The sequence below is a fragment of the Miscanthus floridulus genome, chromosome 16, assembly GCF_019320115.1.
Source record: "Miscanthus floridulus cultivar M001 chromosome 16, ASM1932011v1, whole genome shotgun sequence".
Classification (NCBI taxonomy): Eukaryota; Viridiplantae; Streptophyta; class Magnoliopsida; order Poales; family Poaceae; genus Miscanthus; species Miscanthus floridulus.
The window spans coordinates 48,472,617-48,496,688 of record NC_089595.1 but is presented as its reverse complement, the minus strand read 5'-3'; the positions used below and the strand labels follow the sequence as shown (position 1 = coordinate 48,496,688).

At 43.4% G+C, this 24,072-nt stretch overlaps 1 protein-coding gene across 1 annotated transcript; it reads left to right on the top strand.

Annotated features, from left to right (window-relative positions):
• Positions 1 to 461: 461 nt before the first annotated feature.
• Positions 462 to 1,553, top strand: LOC136510661 (uncharacterized). Its single transcript, XM_066505036.1, has 2 exons — positions 462 to 807; positions 1,546 to 1,553. The coding sequence occupies exons 1-2, from the start codon at positions 462 to 464 to the stop codon at positions 1,551 to 1,553; spliced, it is 354 nt and encodes a 117-aa protein (XP_066361133.1).
• The last annotated feature ends 22,519 nt before the right edge of the window (positions 1,554 to 24,072 follow it).

The window sequence follows — 24,072 nt, the reverse complement described above, 5'->3', positions numbered from 1 at the left end:
ATTAGTTTTGTAAGATTAAGATACCTAAAATATAGCAATTTTTTTAAGGTCGCTATTTTTCTGAGATGGATTAATAAAATATCGCTATTTTTAGGTCAGTAGCAAACCCACTGCCCCGGAGCCATCTACTGAGAGCAAGGCTAATAATACAGCCGGTTTGCTGGCTGTAAGGTTCCTTACAGTTTTCTCTCAGCCCACGCATATAGTAGTTAGCTCTTTACCGTTAATACATGGCACATTTGTTTCTCTCAGACTTTTTTGGTTCTTATGCCCAAGTCGGTTCTCCTCTCTCTTCTCCACCTCAGTATTTAGTCGGCTTACAGCCTGCTATTATCCTTGCTCTGAGTGCATGCTATGTATAGAAAACGCTGCGAGTCTGCGACAGATCCAAGAACGACCGATCGATCCAGAGAAGCTCAGCCACCCACAGGCCACAGGTAGCTGCTCTGCTAGCTCCGACAATGGCGGTGCAAAGGGCCTCCACGACGGCACCTGTGATCGCCGCGCTCCTCCTCCTGCCGCCGGCGCTGATGCTGTCCTCGACAGCGTGGGCGGCGCGCCCATTAGGTGGAAGCATCGTCGAACTACCCACACCCTTCTCCGACCCTCCTCCGAGGCCTTGGGGTCCCGTGGTCAGCTATCCTCCGCCGCAGAATATGGGGCAAGGGTCGTCGTCTCCTCCTCCTCCGCGTCCGGCGGCCTCGGTGGTGGAGCCGCCGTACATTATTCAGGTGCCCTCCGGCCGCCCTGGATTTCCCTACCACCACCATGCGCCACCGCCGGAGACATACTGGCCGTCGGCGCCGAGTAACTATCGATTGATTCATAGGAATGTTAGGACGAGATAGACCAGATTTAATTTGTTGATGAGGCAGAATATTTCTTTTAGTTTTATTATGCTTGTGATCAAATAAATTAAGCACGAGAAATAGATATATGATTGTTGTATTTCTTACTACTGCCAGGAAACCACCAAATAATTCAAATCTACAAAGCATTAATAGAGTCGACCGTTTTAGGCCACGTTTAGTTCCCCCATATTCCAAACTTTGACACTATGCAAAAAGAAGATTTCCCGTCACATCAAACTTATAGTACATGCATGGAGTACTAAATATAGACGAAATCAAAAACTAATTGCACAGTTTGGTTGTACTCTACGAGACGAACGTTTTGAGCCTAATTAGTCAATTTTTAGACAATTATTACCAAATAAAAATGAAAAGGCACTGTAGCTACAGTACCTCGCGAAAGTCAGGCGGCGCCGAATCGGTGAGCAAGTAAACACGGCCTTAGTTATGTCTACATCTGTTAAGAGTTAACAGAGGCGAACGTCTTAAGGTGATTCCTCTGTCAATACCATTAACAAAGTTATTCTTGGGCGTCCGTCTTAGTTAATTATGAGGTGGCCATGGCTCCTACCTTTAGAAAATGGCTAATTAATAGCGACGGAAGCCGTGCCCAACTCTAGAAATCCAAAATGGCCGTATCTGAAGACCATTTCAGTAGTAGTGAACATTTCTTTTTTTTTAATATCTTTTTCAGATGGTTAACGTTATTGAGCCGCCTCTAGATATTAATTAACACAGGCAACTTTGTTACACAAACCACCAGTATAAACATTAGCACTAGCGGTTAACCTAAGTATTTCGCCAATGTAAATTTGTTTACACAAGCGGCATCGTTATGCCAATAATAACAGGTGTAAATAGATCTACACTAGCAGTTCTCAAGCATACGCCAATGGAACATCATCATTTTCATTATCTTTCGTGTTGATGGTTCATAAAACCGCCTATATATATTGTCAGTAAAACCCATTTCTATAGAGAGAATTCCCTATGTACCCCTAGAAAAAGTGGTTGTCACTTCTGTGCCCTTGAAATAATCGTTCGACTCCTATGCCCGCTTTAAAAGTTAATGGCCAGTTGACGGATAGGGCATTCATTATCTTTCATGGTGGTGGTTCACAAAACCGCCTGTAAATAAAGATACAAAAACTACCGCCAGTAAAACCCATTTCTATATAGAGAATTCCCTATGTACCCCTAGAAAAAGTGGTTGCCCCTTCTGTGCCCTCGAAATAATCGTTTGGGCTCCTATACCCGCTTTAAAAGTTAATGCCAAGGGCACCAAAGGGAAGAAAAAATTTAGAGCGGGCATAGAAGTCCCAATTGGCTGAAAAGGGACTTATAATTACAATTGGTTGAATTATAACATATTGATATATTGAGTTATACAAAACTAGTAGTAAATGAAGAGTTGATGTTATGTCTCAAAGATAGAATTTAGTAAGGACTAATTAAGAAACAAAAAAGGTGGCAAAACACAAAGATGCACTAAACAAATTCCAAAATCGGTCTTCTATTTGAACGTACTTCTGAAAAGTTAAGGAAGCTATAAATGCAAGCTATACATATTCAGTAGTACAATAGAAGTTTTCCATTTGAGCATATATACATTTTTGATAAATACAAGAAACTATAAATGCGAGCCAACATATGTGAGGGACAAAAAAAAAAAGCATTCCACTAGTTCGATTGATTTCCATATGCATGCCTTATTTACAAGCTAGGCTCGACTACATATAGAGGGGCCCAACTTCCATCCACCACAATACCCTCCCATCCACATAGATCCACAAAAAGAGAAGAAAAAATTCACAAGCTAGCCATGGCTAGCAGCAAGAATAATATCATCGGAGCGACCACATCACCAATTGTGGTCGTGGTGGCAATGACACTACTGACCACACTTTTGACGATGGAGGCAGATGCACAACCATACGATGACTCAGCAATGCCACCTGGCATGGTTGGGGATTTGCTGCCATGGGGGAGAGTACCACCCTCTGGGCCTAGCCATCCGCCGCCCCCTTGGTGGCGATGCCACCACCATATTTAATACCACCTGTCGGACCTAGGAAGCCTCCTTCCATGGTGGCACTGCCAGCTGACGGGGTTGGGGATCCGCTACCACGAGGAAGAGTACCACCCTCTGGGCCTAGCCATCCGCCACCCTTGGTGGCGATGCCACCACAATGGAGGATACCACCCTGTGGGCCTAGCAAATCACCGCCTTCTGGGCATAGAAAGTCACCACCCTCTGGGCATAGAAGGTCACCGTCCACACCACCATGGAGGAGAATACCACCTCTGGACCAACCAAGCCACCGTCCATGGAGGAAATGATCGACCATAGTAATCATGTGCTCGGTGTGAATGAAAAGTTTGTTGGTAATGGAGGGATGAATACACAAGGATGATGCAGTGTAACTTATAAGCAAGAACCTAAATAATAAGAGCATTTGGGTTGTTTATTTTCATTGAGTTCATGCATATGGTCAAGGAAAGATTCTCTTCTGAGCGCAATTGTCACCTTTGCTTCAAAGATGAAGTGGCCTACAATAACCTTCAGATAACCTCCATCTCGATCTTGTGCTGTAAGATCCTAGTTTCTTGCAAACTGACTACAAACAAACAACGCCTATCACTAATAGGCCTGCGAGAAGGTGTAGACAGGTCATGTCCGGGACTGCCTCTGCAAGTCTTTTTTTTTGGCAACATGGTCCGTATCTAGGAAAATAATTTTTGATTTTTTTTTTTTGAAAAACAACCATAAAAAGTATTTTTTTTATATTATAAGAGAAACGCACGGCTATAGATTTGAACTTCCAACCTCAAGCCTCGCGCAAGCCCCCCTCTACTACTACGTGACAAAGTGTGGGACGCTATTTTTCTATTGACTTTTACAAATCTTGCGGCACATATTTTGATACCTAAATTGTCACACCCAATTTTAAGAACAAAATCGAATGAAGAATTCTATGTGTGCCCAGGAATCAATCACACACATAAAATGACAAATTACATTATACCAAGCTCAGAGTTTATTACATATCAAATGATAATCCATACATTGGAACAATTAAATTATCAAAGTAGTGGAAACTCAAATCTAATCTTCATGTGAGGCCTCTAAGCGCCACAGGAACGGTTGACTGGTGAACCACAAGTCTAGTAATCCTTAGAAAACTTATCATAAGCGCCATAATCTGTTACCCATCCAGGATTTTTGTCCAAGTAATAAAAATAAACAAGCATAAGTACATCTCGTACTTAACAAATATAACATGGGTTCATGAGGCTCAAAAAGGTTGAGACACGGGTTTACTGCAATTAGCTTTTTAATGAGTCAAATCTTAGCATTAGTAGCCACAAGTTTAGCAATGCCCCAATTAATCATATGAAACTGATAACATGAATAATGAGATAGCATTTAAAAACATCATCGATCATTTGTCATTATTCCATAAGGAGTCCAGGCCGCTCGTGTTCGTGAGCACGGCTGTTATAACAGTTTTTAACATTCTGCATAGATTGTACATCTTTACCCATGAGCCGTGATTTACCCTTTTGCCCAAGATAGCTAATCTCTTGACTCACTACTAAGGAAGGTCAGCAGGGTTAGCTATGAAGTCTTTCAAAGGTTCGTCTAACAAGTTAGGGCCGCTAGGTTTTCGTGGCAAGCAGGTGTAGGAACCTCCCTTTTCGAATGGCACAGTTCCTTCTCAGCTATACTCATAAGAACAGAGGTTGTCCTATACCCATCTTGTCACGCCCCTTTTGCGCCCTTTTGGGTAACCACTAACAAGCTAGAAAATATCCTCATACCTGACTAAGGCCAGAGCCATATAACACTCATGGTTGTACTGTAAGTACTGGATGATCACTTACAGATAAGTCCTTAGAAGGATAAGAGCATCATGTATAAGGGCAAATGCTCTCACCCTTTAATTCACCTTGCTAAAAGCATCTTTTATTTTTCGTTGCATATTCCATTAATCAAGTTACAGCTCATGATCATAATTAATTGAGCACTAGCATCAGCTACCCATATGCAAATTTTCCCAAGGTGTCAAGGAATCAGGATATCAAAATAACTAGGATAAATTTCTATGGGTATCAAGGTAGACACATGCATATGATTAAATGTTATTAAGGTGAATAGGACAACAAGGATGATCCCATACTATATTTGCCTTACTCAGAGTTTCCTTGCTGGTCTTGGTCTTCAAAATATTGATCCTGCTCACCAAGGCACTGCTCATCGTCTATACTCGATTATACATCAACATACAAACATTCATAGACAATCACGCACGAAGCAAACAAGAATTATAATTAGAAAAGTACACCAACAGTGGAAAAAGATATTTAAAAGTTTGTAAAATTATTCTGCACGTCGCTATGAACACGTAGACGCGAATTGCACTCAAATCAGATTTAAAATAGAAAAGATATGATGATTTAAAGCTCTGGACGGCAGTTTTGTAAATATTGCGAACTAATTTTGAATTAAAATAAATCAAAACTGAATTTAAAACCGGCGAGGGACAGTGGGCATAAATGATGAAAAGCTTAGGGGGCTGGGAGAAAAATATGCTGCGGCTGACAAGCGGGGTCATCTGGATCGCGGGTTGATTACAGTGAACGCAAGGGTCTCTTTAGCAAAATTGCCATGGCGAAGAGGTATGGCGTGATCTCGGCCGCTGATCTGGAGACGGGCGGCTGAGATTAGAAGGGGAGGGAGAGAGAGAAACCGGCCGGCAGGAACAGGGGGGCCGCGCGCGGCGCGGCCATTACTGGCGGCGAAAGACTCGCCGGCGAGGGCGGAAAATGGCCTACGGGCCACGGGAGCCTTCGGGGATAGGCGCAAACGGAGGAGGATCTTACCTCGGATCCAACAGCGGGGCTTCTCGTGGCCGGAGAAGGACCGGAGAGGGGGATTGGGCGGCGGAGGCGAGCAGCTCGGCTTAGAGCTCCGGCGAGCTCGAAGGACCTCACAACGGTCACGGATTTGCGTCGCGGAGTTCCTTAGCGGGCGCGGCTCGTCACTGCGAAGCCGTGGGAGCAAAACGAGATGAGGGAGGTGGCTGGACTCAGGAGGTCGACGGCGGCGGATTGGTTTGCGGCGGCGCTGCGGCTGGTGGCGCTGTAGGGCGAGTGAGAGCGCGGGCGAGGTCGAGTGGAGGTGGAGCGAGTCCACGGGCCACTGAAGTGAGCAGAGGAGTGGGAGGGACGAGCGGAGGAGCTTGGTCGCGATCTCGGCTCCATGCCGGCGGATTCGGCGCGCACGGGACGAGGTCGCGGCGGCTGCGGTTGGCGCGCGGGTGCGGTGGACGCGGAAGGGCTTAGCCCGCGGCCTGGCTTGGTCGGAGTGCTCGGTCCTCGCGGACGAGCGGCCATGGCGGATCGGGATAGTGAAGAGGGAGCCGGAGGTAGAGGAAAGCACCGACAGGTGGGACCCAGGCGTCGGTGAGAGAGACGCGGGGCCGAGCCGTCAGCTGCAAAGAGAGAGGGAGGGAGCTGAGGCGTGTTGGGCCTCAGTTCTTGCTGGGCCGGCGGAATGGAGGGAAAGAGCGCCCACGCGGTCTGCGCTTCTTCTGCGGAAGTGGGCTTCGGCCCAGGGAATGAAGGAGAGCGTGGGGAGAGGAGTGGGCTGCGGGAGCTGCCGGCTGGGCCTGTAGGCCGGATTGGGAGAGAGGGAAAAACAGGGAAAGGAATCCCCTTTTCTTTTTCCTAAACAAATTTTCAAAGATGTTTTCAATTATATTTTGAATCCTTTTCAGTTTTGGTCAAAATCACACAATACAAAAACTCAAATGCACCAGCATGAATGCAGAAACATGTGCCTAGCCTTATGATTGATTTTAATTAAGCAAAAATTTATTATTTCCTACATTTGAATGCACATATAATTGCATAATTAAATCAATTTAATCTATTTTTTAAAAGAGGCAAAATTTAGGGTGCTACATAAATGTTTTAAATTAAAAAAGAGTAAAATATAAATTTTTGAATCTCATCAAGTATAGCATGTCTCTCCATTTGAGGCCATTTGAAAAATAAAAAAATGATTTTGAAATCTTGAGAACTAAGACATAACTCCAAGATACTAAATAATTTCAAATGGATCAACTACAAAAATTGTAGATATTTTTTAGTTCTACAACCTTGATAAAGTTTGTCTTCATCGGCTTGACTTCAAAACATTATGATTTTTTGTACTGCACCTATTTTTAGAGGCGAGCTACATTATTAACCGTCTCTAGAAATCGATTTCTAAATGTACATGGTGTTTTCAACCGCCTATAGAAATGTCTTTGTGTTTTAGAAGTGGTTGGAAACTCTAACCTCTTCTAGAAATAAGATTTCTAGAGACACCTGGTATTGTCAATTGTATCTGAACATAGAGGACATTTCTAAGGGCGCACGAAAAAACATGAACCGTATCTACAAATTAATTTTTAGAAGTGGGTCGTCTCTATAAATAATTTTGGAGAGGGTTTTTTGATTGAACCGCTGCCATACATCATTCAGGTGCCCTCCAGCCACCCTGGATTTCCCTACCACCACCGTGCATCACCGCCAGAGACATACTGGCCCACGGCGCCAAGTAATTATTGATTGATTCGTAGGAATGTTATGTTTGGCCGAGATAGACCGGATTTAATTTTTTGATGCTTATATGATCAAATAAATTAATCACCCCAAATAGATATGAACGTTGTGTATCTTACTGCTGCCAGGAAACGAAATAATTCAAATCAACAAAACATTAACAGAGAGACGATCATCTTAGTTATTATTGTCTTTGTTAAGAGTTAACGGAGGCAGGCGTACTACCAAAGAAATATTTTTTTTGCAGACGGTCGTCGGTTTTTATTAACGGAGGCAAGACAAGCATCTTAAAATGTCCCCCTCCGTTAATGCCATTTATGTAGATGGACAGTTTAACACGCCCACCTCCGTTACTGGTCTCAAAAAAAATCCAAAAAACAAAAAAATTGTGACCTCAAGAAATTAAACCCGTGACCTGGTCTCTAGAAAACCCAAAAAACAAAAAAATTTGTGACCTCAAGAAATCAAACCCGTGACCTGCCATTTAGCAATAGCACGTCTCCACCACTACAGCACACACTGATTATGACTATATATAACATGTTATCTTTTCATATCAATATTTGGTAATCTTATATCGAATATTTTGATTACTAAATGAACTCAAATGAAAAAACTTTAAACTATAAAGTTTAAAATCTTGTCAAGCACTACATCTTTTATATATATGTCTCTCCATCTGAGATTGTTTGAAAAAAATCAAAAATTGAATTTCAAAATATATGAATTTAAAACAAATATTTGAGACTCTAAATAACTTAAAATAAAAAATTTATCAACAGAGAACATGTAGCTCAGGTCGGTCACTACATCTTTGGTGTTAACTATGTGAACATTCAAGGTCATTTAGGAATTTTAAAATCTATAAACTTAGAATACATATTTGAGACTCTTATCGGACTTCAAATAAAAAACTTTTCAACTATATATTTGTAGACCGTATTGAGAACTATAGCTTCGTATAGACCATCTCAACATCCGAGAATGTTTGATCATTTTAAATTTCAAAATATATGAATTTACAACAATATTTTAGGACCCTAAACAATTTCAATTCAAAAACGTTTCAACTACCGAGTTGTAGATGTAGATCATGTAGAGAGCTATAGTCTTGATTTAAAATTTGTCTTCAATCGATTTTATATGAAAAAGTTATGAATTATTTTTTGATGTAACTATTTGTAGAGACAGACATCTTAAGACGTCCGTCTCCGTAAATCAATTTTAGGAGACAGACGCTTAGGACGACCGCCTCTGAAAATCATTAATCAACGGAGGCAGTTGTCTTTAGATGCCCGCCTCCGAGAATCAATTTACAAAGACGGACGTCCTAAGACGACCACCTCAGTTAATTGATGATTTTCAAGGCCGTCGTCTTAGGACTTCTGCCTCCGTTGATTTTCGGAGATAGGTATTTTCTTGGAGCCTCCTTGACTATTTACGGAGGCGGTCGCTAGGTATGCCCGTCTCCAAAAACGATTTGACCCTGACTCCTAACATCATTTTGCTAGTAGTGTCCATTAATGATTAATAGAGGCGGGCGTTTTAAGGTGGCCGGCTCTGTTAATACCATTAATGAAGATAGGCATCCTTGGCGCCCACCTGAGTTAATTGATTATCTGAGATGGCCATGGCTACTGCCTTTGGAAATGGCCAATTAATAGTGATCATTTGCCAGAGGCGGACGTCATGCCCACCTCTGGAAATTCAAAATGATCGCATCTCAAAACCATTTCAGTAGTTATTAGTGAACATTTTATTTTTTTAAAAAATATTTTTTCCAGGTGGTTTATTGTTATTAAGACATCTCTAGAAATTAATTAACAGAGGCAACTTTGTTACACAAACCACCATTATAAACGTTTGCACGGTGGTTGACTTAAGTATTTCACCTATGTAAATTTGTTTTCACAAGCGGCATTGTTATGTCAATAAGGACCGGTGTAAATAGATTTACACTAGCGGCGGTATATGCCAGTAGAACGTCACCATTTTCATTGATCTTTCATGGTGGCAGTGCGTTTGCAAAACCGCCTATAAAGATACAAAAACTACCGCCAGTAGAACACATTTCTATACTAGTGATGGTCAGAAGTTTAAATAGTTTGCTGAAATCGTAAAGCGACTTGCAATTATAATTAGCTCAATTTGAACATAGAACTCATAAATTATTATAAAAATGTGTATTTTTTGAGATAATATTATAAAAATGTGTAGTAGTTCAAGACTTGAAGTTACGTCACGAAGATAGGGAGAAGTTAATTTGGTCAAATTAACATCCGAGAAAGCAGGCAAAGTATGGAAGCCCATTATAAGTTCATTCCAAGATCGATTGTCCATCTATCTATGCAACACAGTATTGGCAGCTCTCTCAGAGCAAAAAATAAATAACCACCTAGTTTAGGCGACGCCTGGAGAGTTAAGCACCTAGTCATGCTAAAGTTAAGCACCTGGAGAGTTCATGCTGTATATATATAAATAAATAGTATAACGCCGGCGTCGTTCTCCTCCAACGAGAAGAAGCACAGATAGCAACAACAACAATGGCGGCGTCCGGGCTCAGCAGGAGCACAACCACGGTGGCGCTCCTCGTCCTTCTGCTGCTGTCGTCCACCGCGTCGGAGGCGCGACGCCATCAGAAATGGGAACCCCCGGTAATCTAACCATGGATGCCCCCGGTAATCTACCCGTCGCCGGTACGGCCTCCTCCACACTAGGGCACCACGGCCGGGACGTGGACCTGCCCTCCACCATGGACAAGCAGAAGCAGGCGCCGGCGGCAGTGCAGCAAGACGACCAACCTGCCGGTGCCGGCTGGTTGTCGCTGTGTCACACCCAATTTTAAAGATAAAATGGGATGCAAAACCTTATGTGCGCCCAGAGATCAGTCACACACATAAGCCGATAAATTATGAATAGTATCATCACCAATGTTTATTACATCACGAATAAGATAGAGTTATTATATAAGTATAGCGGAAATAAATAAAAGATCTCTCGCGGAAGCTCCATTTTACAGGGACGTCGACTGGTTGACCACAAGTGTAGTAGTCCTCAGGGAAATCGTCATTCTCAAAGTCATCTGTTACACATCCAGGATTTTTATCCAAATAATGAAAATAAACAAGCGTAAGTACATGTCGTACTCAACAAGTGTAACACGGGGTTCATGAGGCTCAAAAGGCTAGACACAGGTTTAACAGCGTTTAGCTTTTAGTTGTCACAGTTTTAGCTTAAGGGTAGCAACAAGTTGTTTCCAATACCCAATGCAAAACACATGATCAAATGTAGACATGAGTAATGAATAGCATAAACAGATATTACTTAGTGATCATCTATTCCATAAGGATTCCAAGGCCGCTCGTGACCGTGAGCACGGCTGATATACCAGTTTTACACTCTGCAGAGGTTGTACACTTTCACTGTGAGTCGTGATACCCATATGCCCGGGTTTATAACTCCCAAAACACTTCCAAGGTGAGCAGGCAGGGTCACTATGAAGCCTTTCAAAGGTTCGTCTAACAAGTTAGGGCCATTAGATTCACTCGACAAACAGATGTAGAGCCCCCCTTCCCGATGGCACATTGACACGCAGCCTATACACATAGAGATAGAGGCCGCTCTATACCCGATTCATCAAGCCATTCTTACGCTAATGAAGGTAGCCACTAACAAGCTAGAAAAGGTCCTCATACTGAGCTAAAGCCAGAGCCATGTAGCCCTCACAGTTGTACTATAAGTCCCAGATGATCACTTACAGATAAGTCCTTAGGGAGAGGAATCTGAAGCATTTAGAAAGTAGCTAAACACTCCAGCCCCATATTTCCATGTTGCTAAAAAGTCATGTTTTAAGGTTTATTGCATATACCATTAGTCAAGTTACAAGATCATGGTTTAATTGAGCACTAGCAAAGCTACCCAAATGCATAACCCATAGGTGACAAGGTAGTAGTTCAATTCTAGAAAATCCCTATCAAGATAACACATGCAACATGAATTTAATGAATTAAAGTGAATAGGAAACAAGGATGATCCCATGCTATACTTGCCTTGAGCAACGTACTCCTGCTGGTCCTGCTCGTCGAAGTCATACCCTTGACCTCCCGAGAACTGCTCACCGTCTATACTCGATAATCACAGCAACATACAAGCATCCAGGAGCAATCATGCAAAGCAAACAAGGCTATAGATTAGAACAGTATACCAACAGCAAGGAATCAAGATGAAAAGTTTGGAAAACGAATCTACGTCTCGCTATGAACACACAGACGCGAAGATCACAAAAATCGGATCTAAAACGGAGAAGTTATGAATTATACAAGATTTCCTATAGGCAAATAATAGATTAGATCTAAGCTCGAATTATAAAAGTTGGAAATCTACTTTATAGTAGCATAAACATGTAGATTACTTAATTACGAACCTAACGCAACTTGAATGGATCAAATTGGAGTTAAAATGGAGAAATTATGGCTAAAACAAGTTGAATTGCAAAACTGTAAATAATTGAAAACGTATTTCAGTCCAACCAAACGAAAATATGCTTTCGAAAGAAAGAAACATAAACTGTGAAACGCGCAAAGGACTGCGGGTTAAGCCAAGAATAATTGTAAGGGCGTATCTGCAAAGTCGGCATCAAAAGGGTATCTTTAGATCTGAGCCATTGGATTAGAAATCGACGGCTGAAAACCGATCCGGCGGGAATAGAGAGAGAGAGGGGCGCCGGAACAGTGACGGCAGCAAGCCTCCGACGGCGGCGCCATGGCCGGTGTACTGAAGCTCTCGGATCTTGACCTCCAGTGCACTAATCGACCAAAGAAAGGTACTGGGAGAGAGAGAGGAGGAAAAGGGGATCTCACCGGACCCGAAACGGAGGACCGGGAACCAACAACGGCGACGCGGTGCTCGACGAACGATGGTGGTACTCCAAGCTTGCGGCGGCGCTAGGTTAGGTGGCTGCAGCTTGCGGGGTGAAGAACCGAGCGGTAGATGAGATTGAAGGAGGAGGCACAGGCGCTATTTATGGGGACGGAATTTCTTGGGCGCGACGGCATCATGAAGATCGTGGCCGAGGTGGACTCATGCGACGACACGGGATGGAGTCTGAGCCGGTCATGACGGGAGGAAGGAGGCGGGTCTGACGCCTAGGTCCGGGCGGTCAGCGGCCGGAAGGAGACAGACGCGCGTGCCTTCGGAAACGGCTGGGCCGAGCGGTGCTAGACCGGCTGCGGAGGGAGGAAGTGGGCCGGTAGGCCGAGTGGGCCGCCACGGTGTGGCGCGCAAGCAAACTGGGCTACGGCCCAAGCAGAGACAGGAGGGCTGAGCAGCGGCCTAGGAAGGAGACAAGCATGCCACGGCAGAAGCAAGGAGTGGAGAAAGAAGTTTATATATTTTTTTAATTTTTTTTTCCAAAGCAAGTTCAAATTGCAATTTCAACTCAATTCAAAATCTGACTTCAACCAAGCAATTCAAAATAATATGCAGCGGCATGAATGCACATTCATTGTTGTTAACCTATATTAAATTTAAATTTGATAAACTTTATTATTCTTCCTAAATTTAAATGCTCACTAAAATGCTTAATAAATCAATTTCCCCTATTTTAAAAGGTTGTAAAATTTAGGGTGTTACAATTCTACCCCCCTTAAAATGAATCTCGTCCTCAAGATTCAGACGATGCTTACTCAAATAACTGTGGGTATGTTTTCCTCATATCCTCTTCTCTTTCCCAAGTAGCCTCATCTACTGTATACCGATTCCACTGAACCTTGTACATCTTTATAACTCGGCTCCTTGTAACTCTTTCTGCCGTCTCCAAAATCCTTACCGGAAACTCCTCATATGTGAGATCCTCCTTAACTATAAGCTCTTCTAATGGTATATGCTCCTCGAGTACACGCAAACACTTCTTTAGTTGAGACACATGGAACACATCATGCACACCTGACAAACTCTCAGGCAATTCCAACTAATAAGCTACCTCTCCACGTGTCTCTAAAATCTTGAAAGGTCCAACATACCTTGGTGCCAACTTCCCTTTCATGTTAAACCTTCTCACACTTCTCATAGGTGACACCTTCAAGTACACATAATCACCTTCTTTGAAAACCAATTCTCTTCTTCTAGTATCGGCATCGCTCTTTTGCCGAGATTGGGCCACTCTCAAGTTATCCCTGATCAACCTTACTTGCTCTTCTGTGTCTCTCAAGACATCTGGTCCGAACACCTGAGTTTTCCCTATTTGATTCCAAAACAACGGGGTCCTACACTTTCGTCCATACAAAGCTTCGAAAGGTGCCATATTGAGACTTTTCTGATAACTGTTGTTGTACGAGAACTCTGCATAAGGTAAACTCTTGTCCCAACTTGTACCATACTGCAACGCACAAGCTCTCAATATATCCTCTAATATCTAATTAATTCTCTCAGTTTGCCTATCTGTCTGAGGATGATATGCTGTACTAAAGTTCAACTTGGTTCCTAATGAACTATGTACTTGCTGCCAAAAATGAGATGTAAATTGGGTACCTCGATCAGACATAATTTTCTTGAGAACTCCATGTAGACAAACTATTCTTTCCATATATAACTGAGCTAACCTTGGTCCATTATAAGTAGTCTTGACCGGTATAAAGTGAGCAACTTTAGTTAATCGATCCACTATTACCCAGATTGAATCATAACCTCTCTGAGTACGTGGTAACCCAACTATGAAATCCATACCAACTTCTTCTCACTTCCACTCAGGTATCTTCATTGGTTGTAGCAATCCTGCAGGTCTTTGATGTTTAGCCTTGACTCTCTGACAGGTATCACACAAAGCAACATATTCAGCAACATCTCTTTTGAGTCCGTACCACCAATACTTCTCTTTTAAGTCCAGATACATCTTAGTACTTCTAGGATGATAGAATAAGCAGACTCATGTGCCTCACGAAGAATTGCCTCATGTATAGCCTTATCCTCAGGCACACATAGTCTTTTCCCAAACCATAGAGTCCCATTGTCACCCATATGGAATCCTGGTGCCTTACCAATCACTATGTTTTCCGCTATCTCTTTTAACTTCGCATCCTATAACTGACCCTTACGTATCTCTTGCTCTAATTTAGGCTCCAACACCAACTCCACTGCATTTGTGACAAAGCCTAAATTTAGTAGTTTCAACTCGGCACACAACTCACTTGACATCGATGTCACTTGCACCTCATTGGCATAACTCTTCCTACTAAGAGCATCGGCAACAACGTTCACCTTCCTAGGATGATAGTGTACCTCCAAATCATAATCTTTGATCAACTCTAACCATCGACGCTATCTCATATTTAGATCTGTCTGAGTGAAAATGTACTTTAGACTTTTGTGATCAGTATAGATGTCACTCTTATGCCCAATAAGATAGTGCCTCCGTATCTTCAAAGCATGAACCACTGCTGCTAACTCCAAGTCATGAGTAGGATAATTTAACTCATGCTTTCTCAACTGCCGAGATGCATAAGCCACTACTCTGCCTTCTTGCATAAGAACACATCCAAGTCCCTAACGAGATGCATCACAATAGATCGAAAAGCTTTTGTTCAGGTCTGGCAAAGTCAACCCTAGGGCTGTAGTCAACCTATTCTTCAACTCTTCGAAGTTAGCCTAGCACTTCTCGGACCACACAAACTTAGCATTTTTCTCCAACAAAGCTGTCATTGGCTTGGCAAGCTTAGAGAAACCTTCAATGAACCTTCTGTAGTATCCAGCTAATCCTAAGAAACTATGAATCTGTCCCACATCTGTTGGTGACTTCCAATTCAATACATCTTTCACCTTACTGGGATCTACTGCAATTCCACCGTTAGAGACAACATGGCCAAGGAAAGAAACTTCCTTCAACCAAAATTCACACTTGCTTCGCTTAGCATACAACTTGTGTTCTCTAAGCTTCTGCAAGACCAACCTCAGATGTTCGGCATGCTCTTTTTCTGTTTTGGAGAATATCAGTATATCATCGATGAACACCACCACAAACTTATCCAAAAACTCCATGAACACCTTGTTCATCATGTACATAAAATAGGCAGGTGCATTGGTCAAACCAAATGACATAACAGTGTACTCATACAAACCATACCTCGTAGTAAAAGTTGTCTTGGGTATATCTGTTGCACGGATCCTCAATTGATGGTAGCCAGAACGAAGATCAATCTTAGAGAAGACACAAGAACCTCTCAACTGATCAAACAAGTCATCAATTCTAGGCAACGGATACTTGTTCTTGATGGTAACCTCATTGAGCGATCGATAGTCAACACACATCCTCTGAGTACCATCCTTCTTGTCAACAAATATAACTGGTGCTCCCCAAGGTGACAAACTAGGATGAATAAAACCTTTCTCCTGTAACTCTATAATTTGTTTCTTAAGTTCTTCTAATTCTTTAACCTCCATTCTATAGGGACGCTTAGCTATAGGCGCAATTCCAGGTAATAATTCAATAATAAACTCAATATCACGGTCAGGTGGCATACCTAGCAAATCATCGGGGAACACATCTGGAAATTCATCCACCACTGGGTCCTCCTTGTGGCCGCTATCATCAAGAGAGAATTCCTTATTTGACACTGGGAAAATGAGTCGTTCCTTTCTTGGCCCTGAAATTTTTTTCGTTCTCTATTTGACACTCACTTCAACTTTCATCCCTAATTTGACACTACCGTCAAATCCGTTAGCTAACGGTGTTAACTGGCTGTTAAAAAGACGTTTTTGCCCCTAGAAAAAAATCAGCGAAGCAAATTTGAGAGGAAAAAAAAACATGCGCCCGCCTCTAATGCATGTGCCCAGCTGCAAAAAAAAGGCGCAGGTTTTTTTTCCTCTCAAATTTGCTTCGTCACTTTTTTTCTAGGGGCAAAAACATCTTTTTAACAGCTAGTTAACACCGTTAGCTAACGGATTTGACGGTAGTGTCAAATTAGGGATGAAAGTTGAAGTGAGTGTCAAATAGGGAACGAAGAAAATTTCAGGGCCAAGAAAGGAACGACTCATTTTCCCAGTGTCAAATAAGGAATTCTCTCTATCATTAAGCCGGTTCACTGTGGCTGTCGGTTGTGCTTGTATCACAACATCAACCCTGATTCTTTCTCCATTCGGTGTGGTCACCACAACTACCTTCTCCTTACACTGAATCACTACTTGTTGTTGCATCATCCAGTCCATACCCAAAATCACATCTATACCAGATGCTCTCAACACAATGGGGATCACTTTAAACTCTACCCCCCTTAAGGATAGACTAGTCGGAGACAATGATATGAAGCTTGCATACTTCCACCCGATGAGTTTACTAATATGGGATTTTGCATGGCACATAATGGTACGCTATGATTTCTAACAAATGCTTGTGATATGAATGAATGCGAAGCTCCAGAATCAAAAAGAACAGTAGCGGGGGTTGAGTTGACATTAAACGTACCGAGCATGACTTCTAGTTCTGCTAGCGCCATCTCTGTAGACACATGGTTCACCTTTCCCATGTTGGGTGCTGGCTTCTATTAGCTGTTCTGCCTTTGAGGGGTTTGCTGATTGGGCTTCTTAGGGCAATTATAAGATAGGTGACCTTCTTGGCCACAACAAAAGCACTTGCTGGGGGTGCTTGGGGCACTAGTCTTCATGGAGTGTTATTGGGCGCTCCTTGTCGTGGTGTCTGCTGACCACTCTGTTGTTGAGGACGTTGATTACCAATCTGCTGCTGGTTTGGGTTGCGCTAAGGATACTAACCACGATTCCACTGACTGGGTGGTCCCTGAAACCTCTATTAAAAGCCTTGCTGAGGATTGGTACGCGGGCGAGTATTGCTCCCAGAGGCCGGTCCCTGAAGCCTCCTTTTCTTTGCCTCCATCTCCTTACGCTTGTTGTCAATAACAATAGTGTGATTCACCAGTGTCTGAAAATTAGGGTAGGTATTGGACATGAGCTGGAGCTACAGACCATCATACAGACCTTTGAGAAAGCGGTGTTGCTTGTCAGCATCATTAGCCACTTCATTCAGAGCATATCGTGACAACTGGGCAAACTTGTCACGGTACTCAGCGATGGACATAGATCCCTGCTTCAAAGCTCTGAATTCCTCTTGCTTGAGCTCTATCAGTCCCTCTGGTATGTCATAAGATCTAAAATTCTCCTTAAACTCCTGCCAGGTGACAGGGGGAGCGTTGGCGGGACGTCCATACTCGAATGACTCCCACCAGTCCTGAGCTTCTCCCTGAAGTTGTCCTGAAGCGTACAACACTTTCTGCTGATTATCACATTGAGCTATGTTGAGCTACCTCTCCACTGCACGAAGCCAATCATCTGCTTCCAGTGGATCAGTGGCATAAGAGAACACCAAGGGATGGCCCTTCAAGAATTCACCACGTTTATCACGTGGTGCTCTATCACCCTGTTGGTTCTACTGATTCTGCACCAATGTTTGCATGAGCTACGTCTGTATTGCCAAGAGTTGTTCAATAGTCAGTGGTGGTGGTGGTGGATGTGGGGGAACACCTCCACGACCTCGGCCTCTTCCTCTTCCAGACATCTGCTTATCAAATATTCAAAATTTATACATTTCAGGTTAGAATACATTCTGAAAATTTTCTGGACGAATCTCAACATCAGCAGTTCTATAAAATAGTCATATCTCGAGTTCCATAAATCCAACTAAGGCGTACTTTATATGGTTGGAAAGCTTACAAAATTTTATACAACTTTTATTCAGACCACTTTCCAGATTCTGTCGTTAGATTACTCAAAAACAGAATAAAACCGAAATTGTTCCCAGATTCCAGACTGTGCAGAAATTTTAACTTGAAACAGAGATATCTCACGAACCAGATCAGATATGGGGGTGATTCCAGAGGCATTAGAAATATACTTAAGTCTAGTTGTTCCCCTAAAAATTTCATAATTTTTGGTCATGTAGATTCTAGTTGGCATTAAGATAAAGGCAGACTGCTCCGAAAAACAGATTCCGAGAGAACAAGATGTGACATACCCAACTATTCATTTATTGACCCAACCTTTAATATTCTTAACTATGAAACTTGCGGACATGCCCACAAAGTTCCAGCACACATTACAAAGATCCAACTCACGCATAAACATAATAACAAATCAACTAAACACACAATGTCCACACCGCACTAAAAAAACTCGACTAGACTCAACTCAATTCATTCTACTATCGTGTTATTACATAAAGAGGGACTCCAACATCTAGGGGCGATACTTATGGGGAAGCTCCTCATACATCTTTGGCAAATTGAGGCACACCCTTTGTTCGTCTATTACCTGCTGGTGCCTCTTGATTGCTTCCTGCTACGCCTTCAATTGATTCTCCAATCGGTGAATCCTTGACACAGACTCATAACCAAAGTGTACCATCGCTTCAGTGGTTGGATCCATGCCCTATGGGTCCATCATCGCCCATCCCAATTCTGGGTGTTGATGAGGAAGGAATCGATATTGATCATCCTTCATGTCCTCAAATCGGCGACCACGGAGGCCTATGCAAGCTTCAGGGCTGCATCTTCTATGCCGTCCTCCATGGTAGCATGGTGACCATGGTGTGTATAGTTTGAATCCAGCTGATACGCGCCTTTCTACTCATCCTTGATGGTGATGCACACCCTAACCTTCCAGTAGGTGTCTTCAAGAGGGTGCGTATGCTCTTCGCAAGCGTATTCTACAGCTGCATCCCAGTTGTTGTAGTAGGTCTGAAGCATGCTCATGAGTCGGTGATGTGAAATGGAGAATTCACATCCTGGCTTATACCACACCTTTATTGTCCACCCCAATGGCGGGATCGGCTCATCCTCTTCAATAATATCTTCCTCTTCATTTTTGGACAAGTCAATGATCTCGACTTCTTGAGGGTATTCATGGGCTGGCTCAGGTGTGGACTCAGGCGTTGGCGATGTTGGCGAATCCAATTCCTGTTCCTGAGGTTCTTCCTCCTCAGGCTCCATGGACAAACCTTGTGGTGGGTAGTACCCCCAGTGCTGATGCAGGTAGTCTTATGGGCACGAGGTATCTATAGAATTAGACTTAGTTAGATTAGGTTAGAAGCAAAAATTTTCATAATAGAATAAGATAAAAGAAGCATAAAACTTTAGCAAATACCAAGGGTGAGATAGAAAGCATGAAATGAGTGAAGCAAAAGAAGCTAAAAACGACCATTGCTAACTAGGCTTGTGTCCTACAGTCAACACGGCTCTGATACCAATCTGTCACACTCAATTTTAAGGATAAAATGGGGTGCAAAACCTTATGTGCGCCCAGAGATCAGTCACACACATAAGCCGACAAATTATGAATAGTATCATCACCAATGTTTATTACATCACGAATAAGATAGAGTTATTACATAAGTATAGCAGAAATAAATAAAAGATCTCTCGCAGAAGCTCCATTTCACATGGACGTCGACTGGTTGACCACAAGTCTAGTAGTCCTCAGAGAAATCATCATTCTCAAAGTCATCTATTACCCATCCGGGATTTTTATCCAAATAATGAAAATAAACAAGCGTAAGTACATGTCGTACTCAACAAGTGTAACACGGGGTTCATGAGGCTCAAAAGGCTAGACACAGGTTTAACAACGTTTAGCTTTTAGTTGTCACAGTTTTAGCTTAAGGGTAGCAACAAGTTGTTTCCAATACCCAATGCAAAACACATGATCAAATGTAGACATGAGTAATAAATAGCATAAACAGATATTACTTAGTGATCATCTATTCCATAAGGGTTCCAAGGCCACTCGTGACCATGAGCACGGCTGATATACCAGTTTTACACTCTGCAGAGGTTGTACACTTTCACTGTGAGTCGTGATACCCATATGCCCGGGTTTATAACTCCCAAAACACTTCCAAGGTGAGCAGGCAGGGTCACTATGAAGCCTTTCAAAGGTTCGTCTAACAAGTTAGGGCCATTAGATTCACTCGGCAAACAGATGTAGAGCCCCCCTTCCCGATGGCACATTGACACGCAGCCTATACACATAGAGATAGAGGCCACTCTATACCCGATTCATCAAGCCATTCTTACGCCAATGAAGGTAGCCACTAACAAGCTAGAAAAAGTCCTCATACTGAGCTAAAGCCAGAGTCATGTAGCCCTCACAGTTGTACTATAAGTCCCAGATGATCACTTACAGATAAGTCCTTAGGGAGAGGAATCTGAAGCATTTAGAAAGTAGCTAAACACTCCAGCCCCATATTTCCATGTTGCTAAAAAGTCACGTTTTAAGGTTTATTGCATATACCATTAGTCAAGTTACAAGATCATGGTTTAATTGAGCACTAGCAAAGCTACCCAAATGCATAACCCTTAGGTGACAAGGTAGTAGTTCAATTCTAGAAAATCCCTATCAAGATGACACATGCAACATGAATTTAATGAATTAAAGTGAATAGGAAACAAGGATGATCCCATGCTATACTTGCCTTGAGCAACGTACTCCTGCTGGTCCTGCTCGTCGAAGTCGTACCCTTGACCTCCTTAGAACTGCTCACCGTCTATACTCGATAATCACAGCAACATACAAGCATCCAGGAGCAATCATGCAAAGCAAACAAGGCTATAGATTAGAACAGTACACCAACAGCAAGGAATCAAGATGAAAAGTTTGGAAAACGAATCTACTTCTTGCTATGAACACACAGACGCGAAGATCACAAAAATCGGATCTAAAACGGAGAAGTTATGAATTATACAAGATTTCCTATAGGCAAATAGTAGATTAGATCTAAGCTCGAATTATAAAAGTTGGAAATCTACTTTACAGTAGTATAAACATGTAGATTACTTAATTACGAACCTAACGCAACTTGAACGGATCAAATCGGAGTTAAAACGGAGAAACTATGGCTAAAACAAGTTGAATGGCAAAACTGTAAATAATTGAAAACGTATTTCAGTCCAACCGAACTAAAATATGCTTTCGAAAGAAAGAAACATAAACTGTGAAACGCGCAAAGGACCGCGGGTTAAGCCGAGAATAATTGTAAGGGCGTATCTGCAAAGTCGGCATCGAAAGGGTATCTTTAGATCTGAGCCATTGGATTAGAAATCGACGGCTGAAAACCGATCCGGCGGGAATAGAGAGAGAGAGGGGCACCGGAATAGTGACGGTGGCAAGCCTCCGACGGCGGCGCCATGGCCGGCGTGCTGAAGCTCTCGGATCTCGACCTCCAGTGCACTATTCGACCAAAGAAAGGTACCGGGAGAGAGAGGAGGGAAAGGGGATCTCACCGGACCCGAAACGGAGGACCGGGAACCAACAACGGTGGCGCGGTGCTCGACGAACGACGGCGGTACTCCAAGCTTGCGGCGGCGCTAGGTTAGGCGGCTGCAGCTTGCGGGGCGAAGAACCGAGCGGTGGATGAGATTGAAGGAGGAGGCGCAGGCGCTATTTATGGGGACGGAATTTCTTGGGCGCGACGACATCATGAAGATCGTGGCCGAGGCGGACTCATGCGACGGCACGGGATGGAGTCCGAGCCAGTCACGACGGGAGGAAGGAGGCGGGTCTGACGCCTAGGCCCGGGCGGTCAGCGGCCGGAAGGAGACGGACGCGCGTGCCTTCGGAAACGGCTGGGCCGAGCGGCGCTGGACCGGCTGCGGAGGGAGGAAGTGGGCCGGTAGGCCGAGTGGGCCGCCGCGGTGTGGCGCGCAAGCAAACTGGGCTACGGCCCAAGCAGAGACAGGAGGGCTGAGCAGCGGCCTAGGAAGGAGACAAGCAGGCCACGGCAGAAGCAAGGAGTGGAGAAAGAAGTTTATATTTTTTTTTTAATTTTTTTTCCAAAGCAAGTTCAAAATGCAATTTCAACTCAATTCGAAATCCGACTTCAACCAAGCAATTCAAAATAATATGCAGCGGCATGAATGCACATTCATTGTTGTTAACCTATATTAAATTTAAATTTGATAAACTTTATTATTCTTTCTAAATTTAAATGCTCACAAAAAATGCTTAATAAATCAATTTCCCTTATTTTAAAAGGTTGTAAAATTTAGGGTGTTACACGCTGCAGCCTTGGAATTAATCAATTGAAGCCGCCGCTCTATAATAAGATCAGTTGAAAGCTAAGCAGCACCATATTGTTGTATGGTTTTATGTATGATGAGGAATAAACTTAATTAACTTTGCATAATTTAATTTCCGATGTATGCGAGTGGGCCGAGCTATGCCATAACTATCTCCGAACACAATTACGTGAGCCCAAAAATAGCTGCATTTCTGTGTGGGTTCTGGAGTACGCATTATCTTGTGCTTGCTTCTCATTGAGCGGGAGGTCAAGGTAATGAATATTCAGATTACCGAACAAACGAATGACGAATCGTGTGAACAACCGAGTTGAACCAATAACAACGAACCAGCTTCAAAATATATTTTATTCGTGGTGAATGTACCAATATGCTCGCCGCCGCCTGACTCGCAGCCCTATGGAAGCGGCCGCAATCGCAACTCTCGCTACCGCCGCCGTTCCTAGGGCCCTCTCCTTCTTTGTCTCTAGTGCGTCTTCCGGGGACGAGAAAAGGAGGGGACCCATCTTTTTTTTCTGCAGTTATTCTATCTAGTTGCTTAGGGTTTAGTCCAATAAAATTTTCGACGAAAATAGATGATTTTCGGTCGGGGTCGAGTTTGCCTATGATGATTTCGGTTATTGCCACGACAAGATCGTCGTTGCAGGTGTCGATTTCATCGGTAGGCGGCCAATTTGTCTGCAAGGGCATGGGTGTTTCTAGGAGCCCACTATAAGGACAGCGACACAGGGTCATCGATCTCATCGTTGATGGTCGTGGAGAGAATTTCGAGGTCTCGAGGTAATGAATCTGCAGCTTATGTCGTATCTGACGATGGAACCCGATATTTTTTTAGTAATTTAGATGGGTTTTGGACTGGTTCTGAAGCGTTGGATCTTGCGACATGTCCAATATTTTGGGGTTGGTTATTGGATTCGGCATAAGGACTGCACTTTAGCTCCGACGTTCGAGGGAGGCCATTGGGAAAGAAGACGTGGAAGGATCTGGATAGAATATTGTTATATTTTTTATTTTAGATTTTTCATGTGTAATTTGGGGATATACCGTGTCAAGATTTAATATAAGTCCCCCTTCTCTTCGAAAAAATGTTTCAATATGCTCCACCAGTGCAAAAGGTGTATCTGAATCTGCAATCAGTTAATCACCTGGATCCACCGTGGATCTGCTCCACTGCGGGTCTATGATTCGTAAAAATGTTTGGTACAGCTCCACCTCCATCTCTATCTCACTTCCATCTAGGTCCCATTCTGTAGGATACAACACATGAAAGATGCAACAAAAACACAACAGCTTCCTCCTCCAACGCGCACATGAGGTGAGGCGGGCGCACAGCCTCACGGGTGGGCACGGTCACGCCGGGCGGACGCACCTCATGCCGGGCGGACGCACCTCACGCTGGGCAAGCAGGGCTCGGCCATGGCGGACGAAGCCCGCGGCTATGATGGCCAGGCGTACCGCAATAGTCGTGGATGGAGCTAGCGAGAGGGGCGCGATGACTGGGTTGACGCTCGCGGCTGCGCCGCTCGTGACGACCAGGC

Bases quoted from the DNA above. Each gene is read 5' to 3' on its own strand.
- LOC136510661 (XM_066505036.1), top strand. From the start codon at position 462: ATGGCGGTGCAAAGGGCCTCCACGACGGCACCTGTGATCGCCGCGCTC.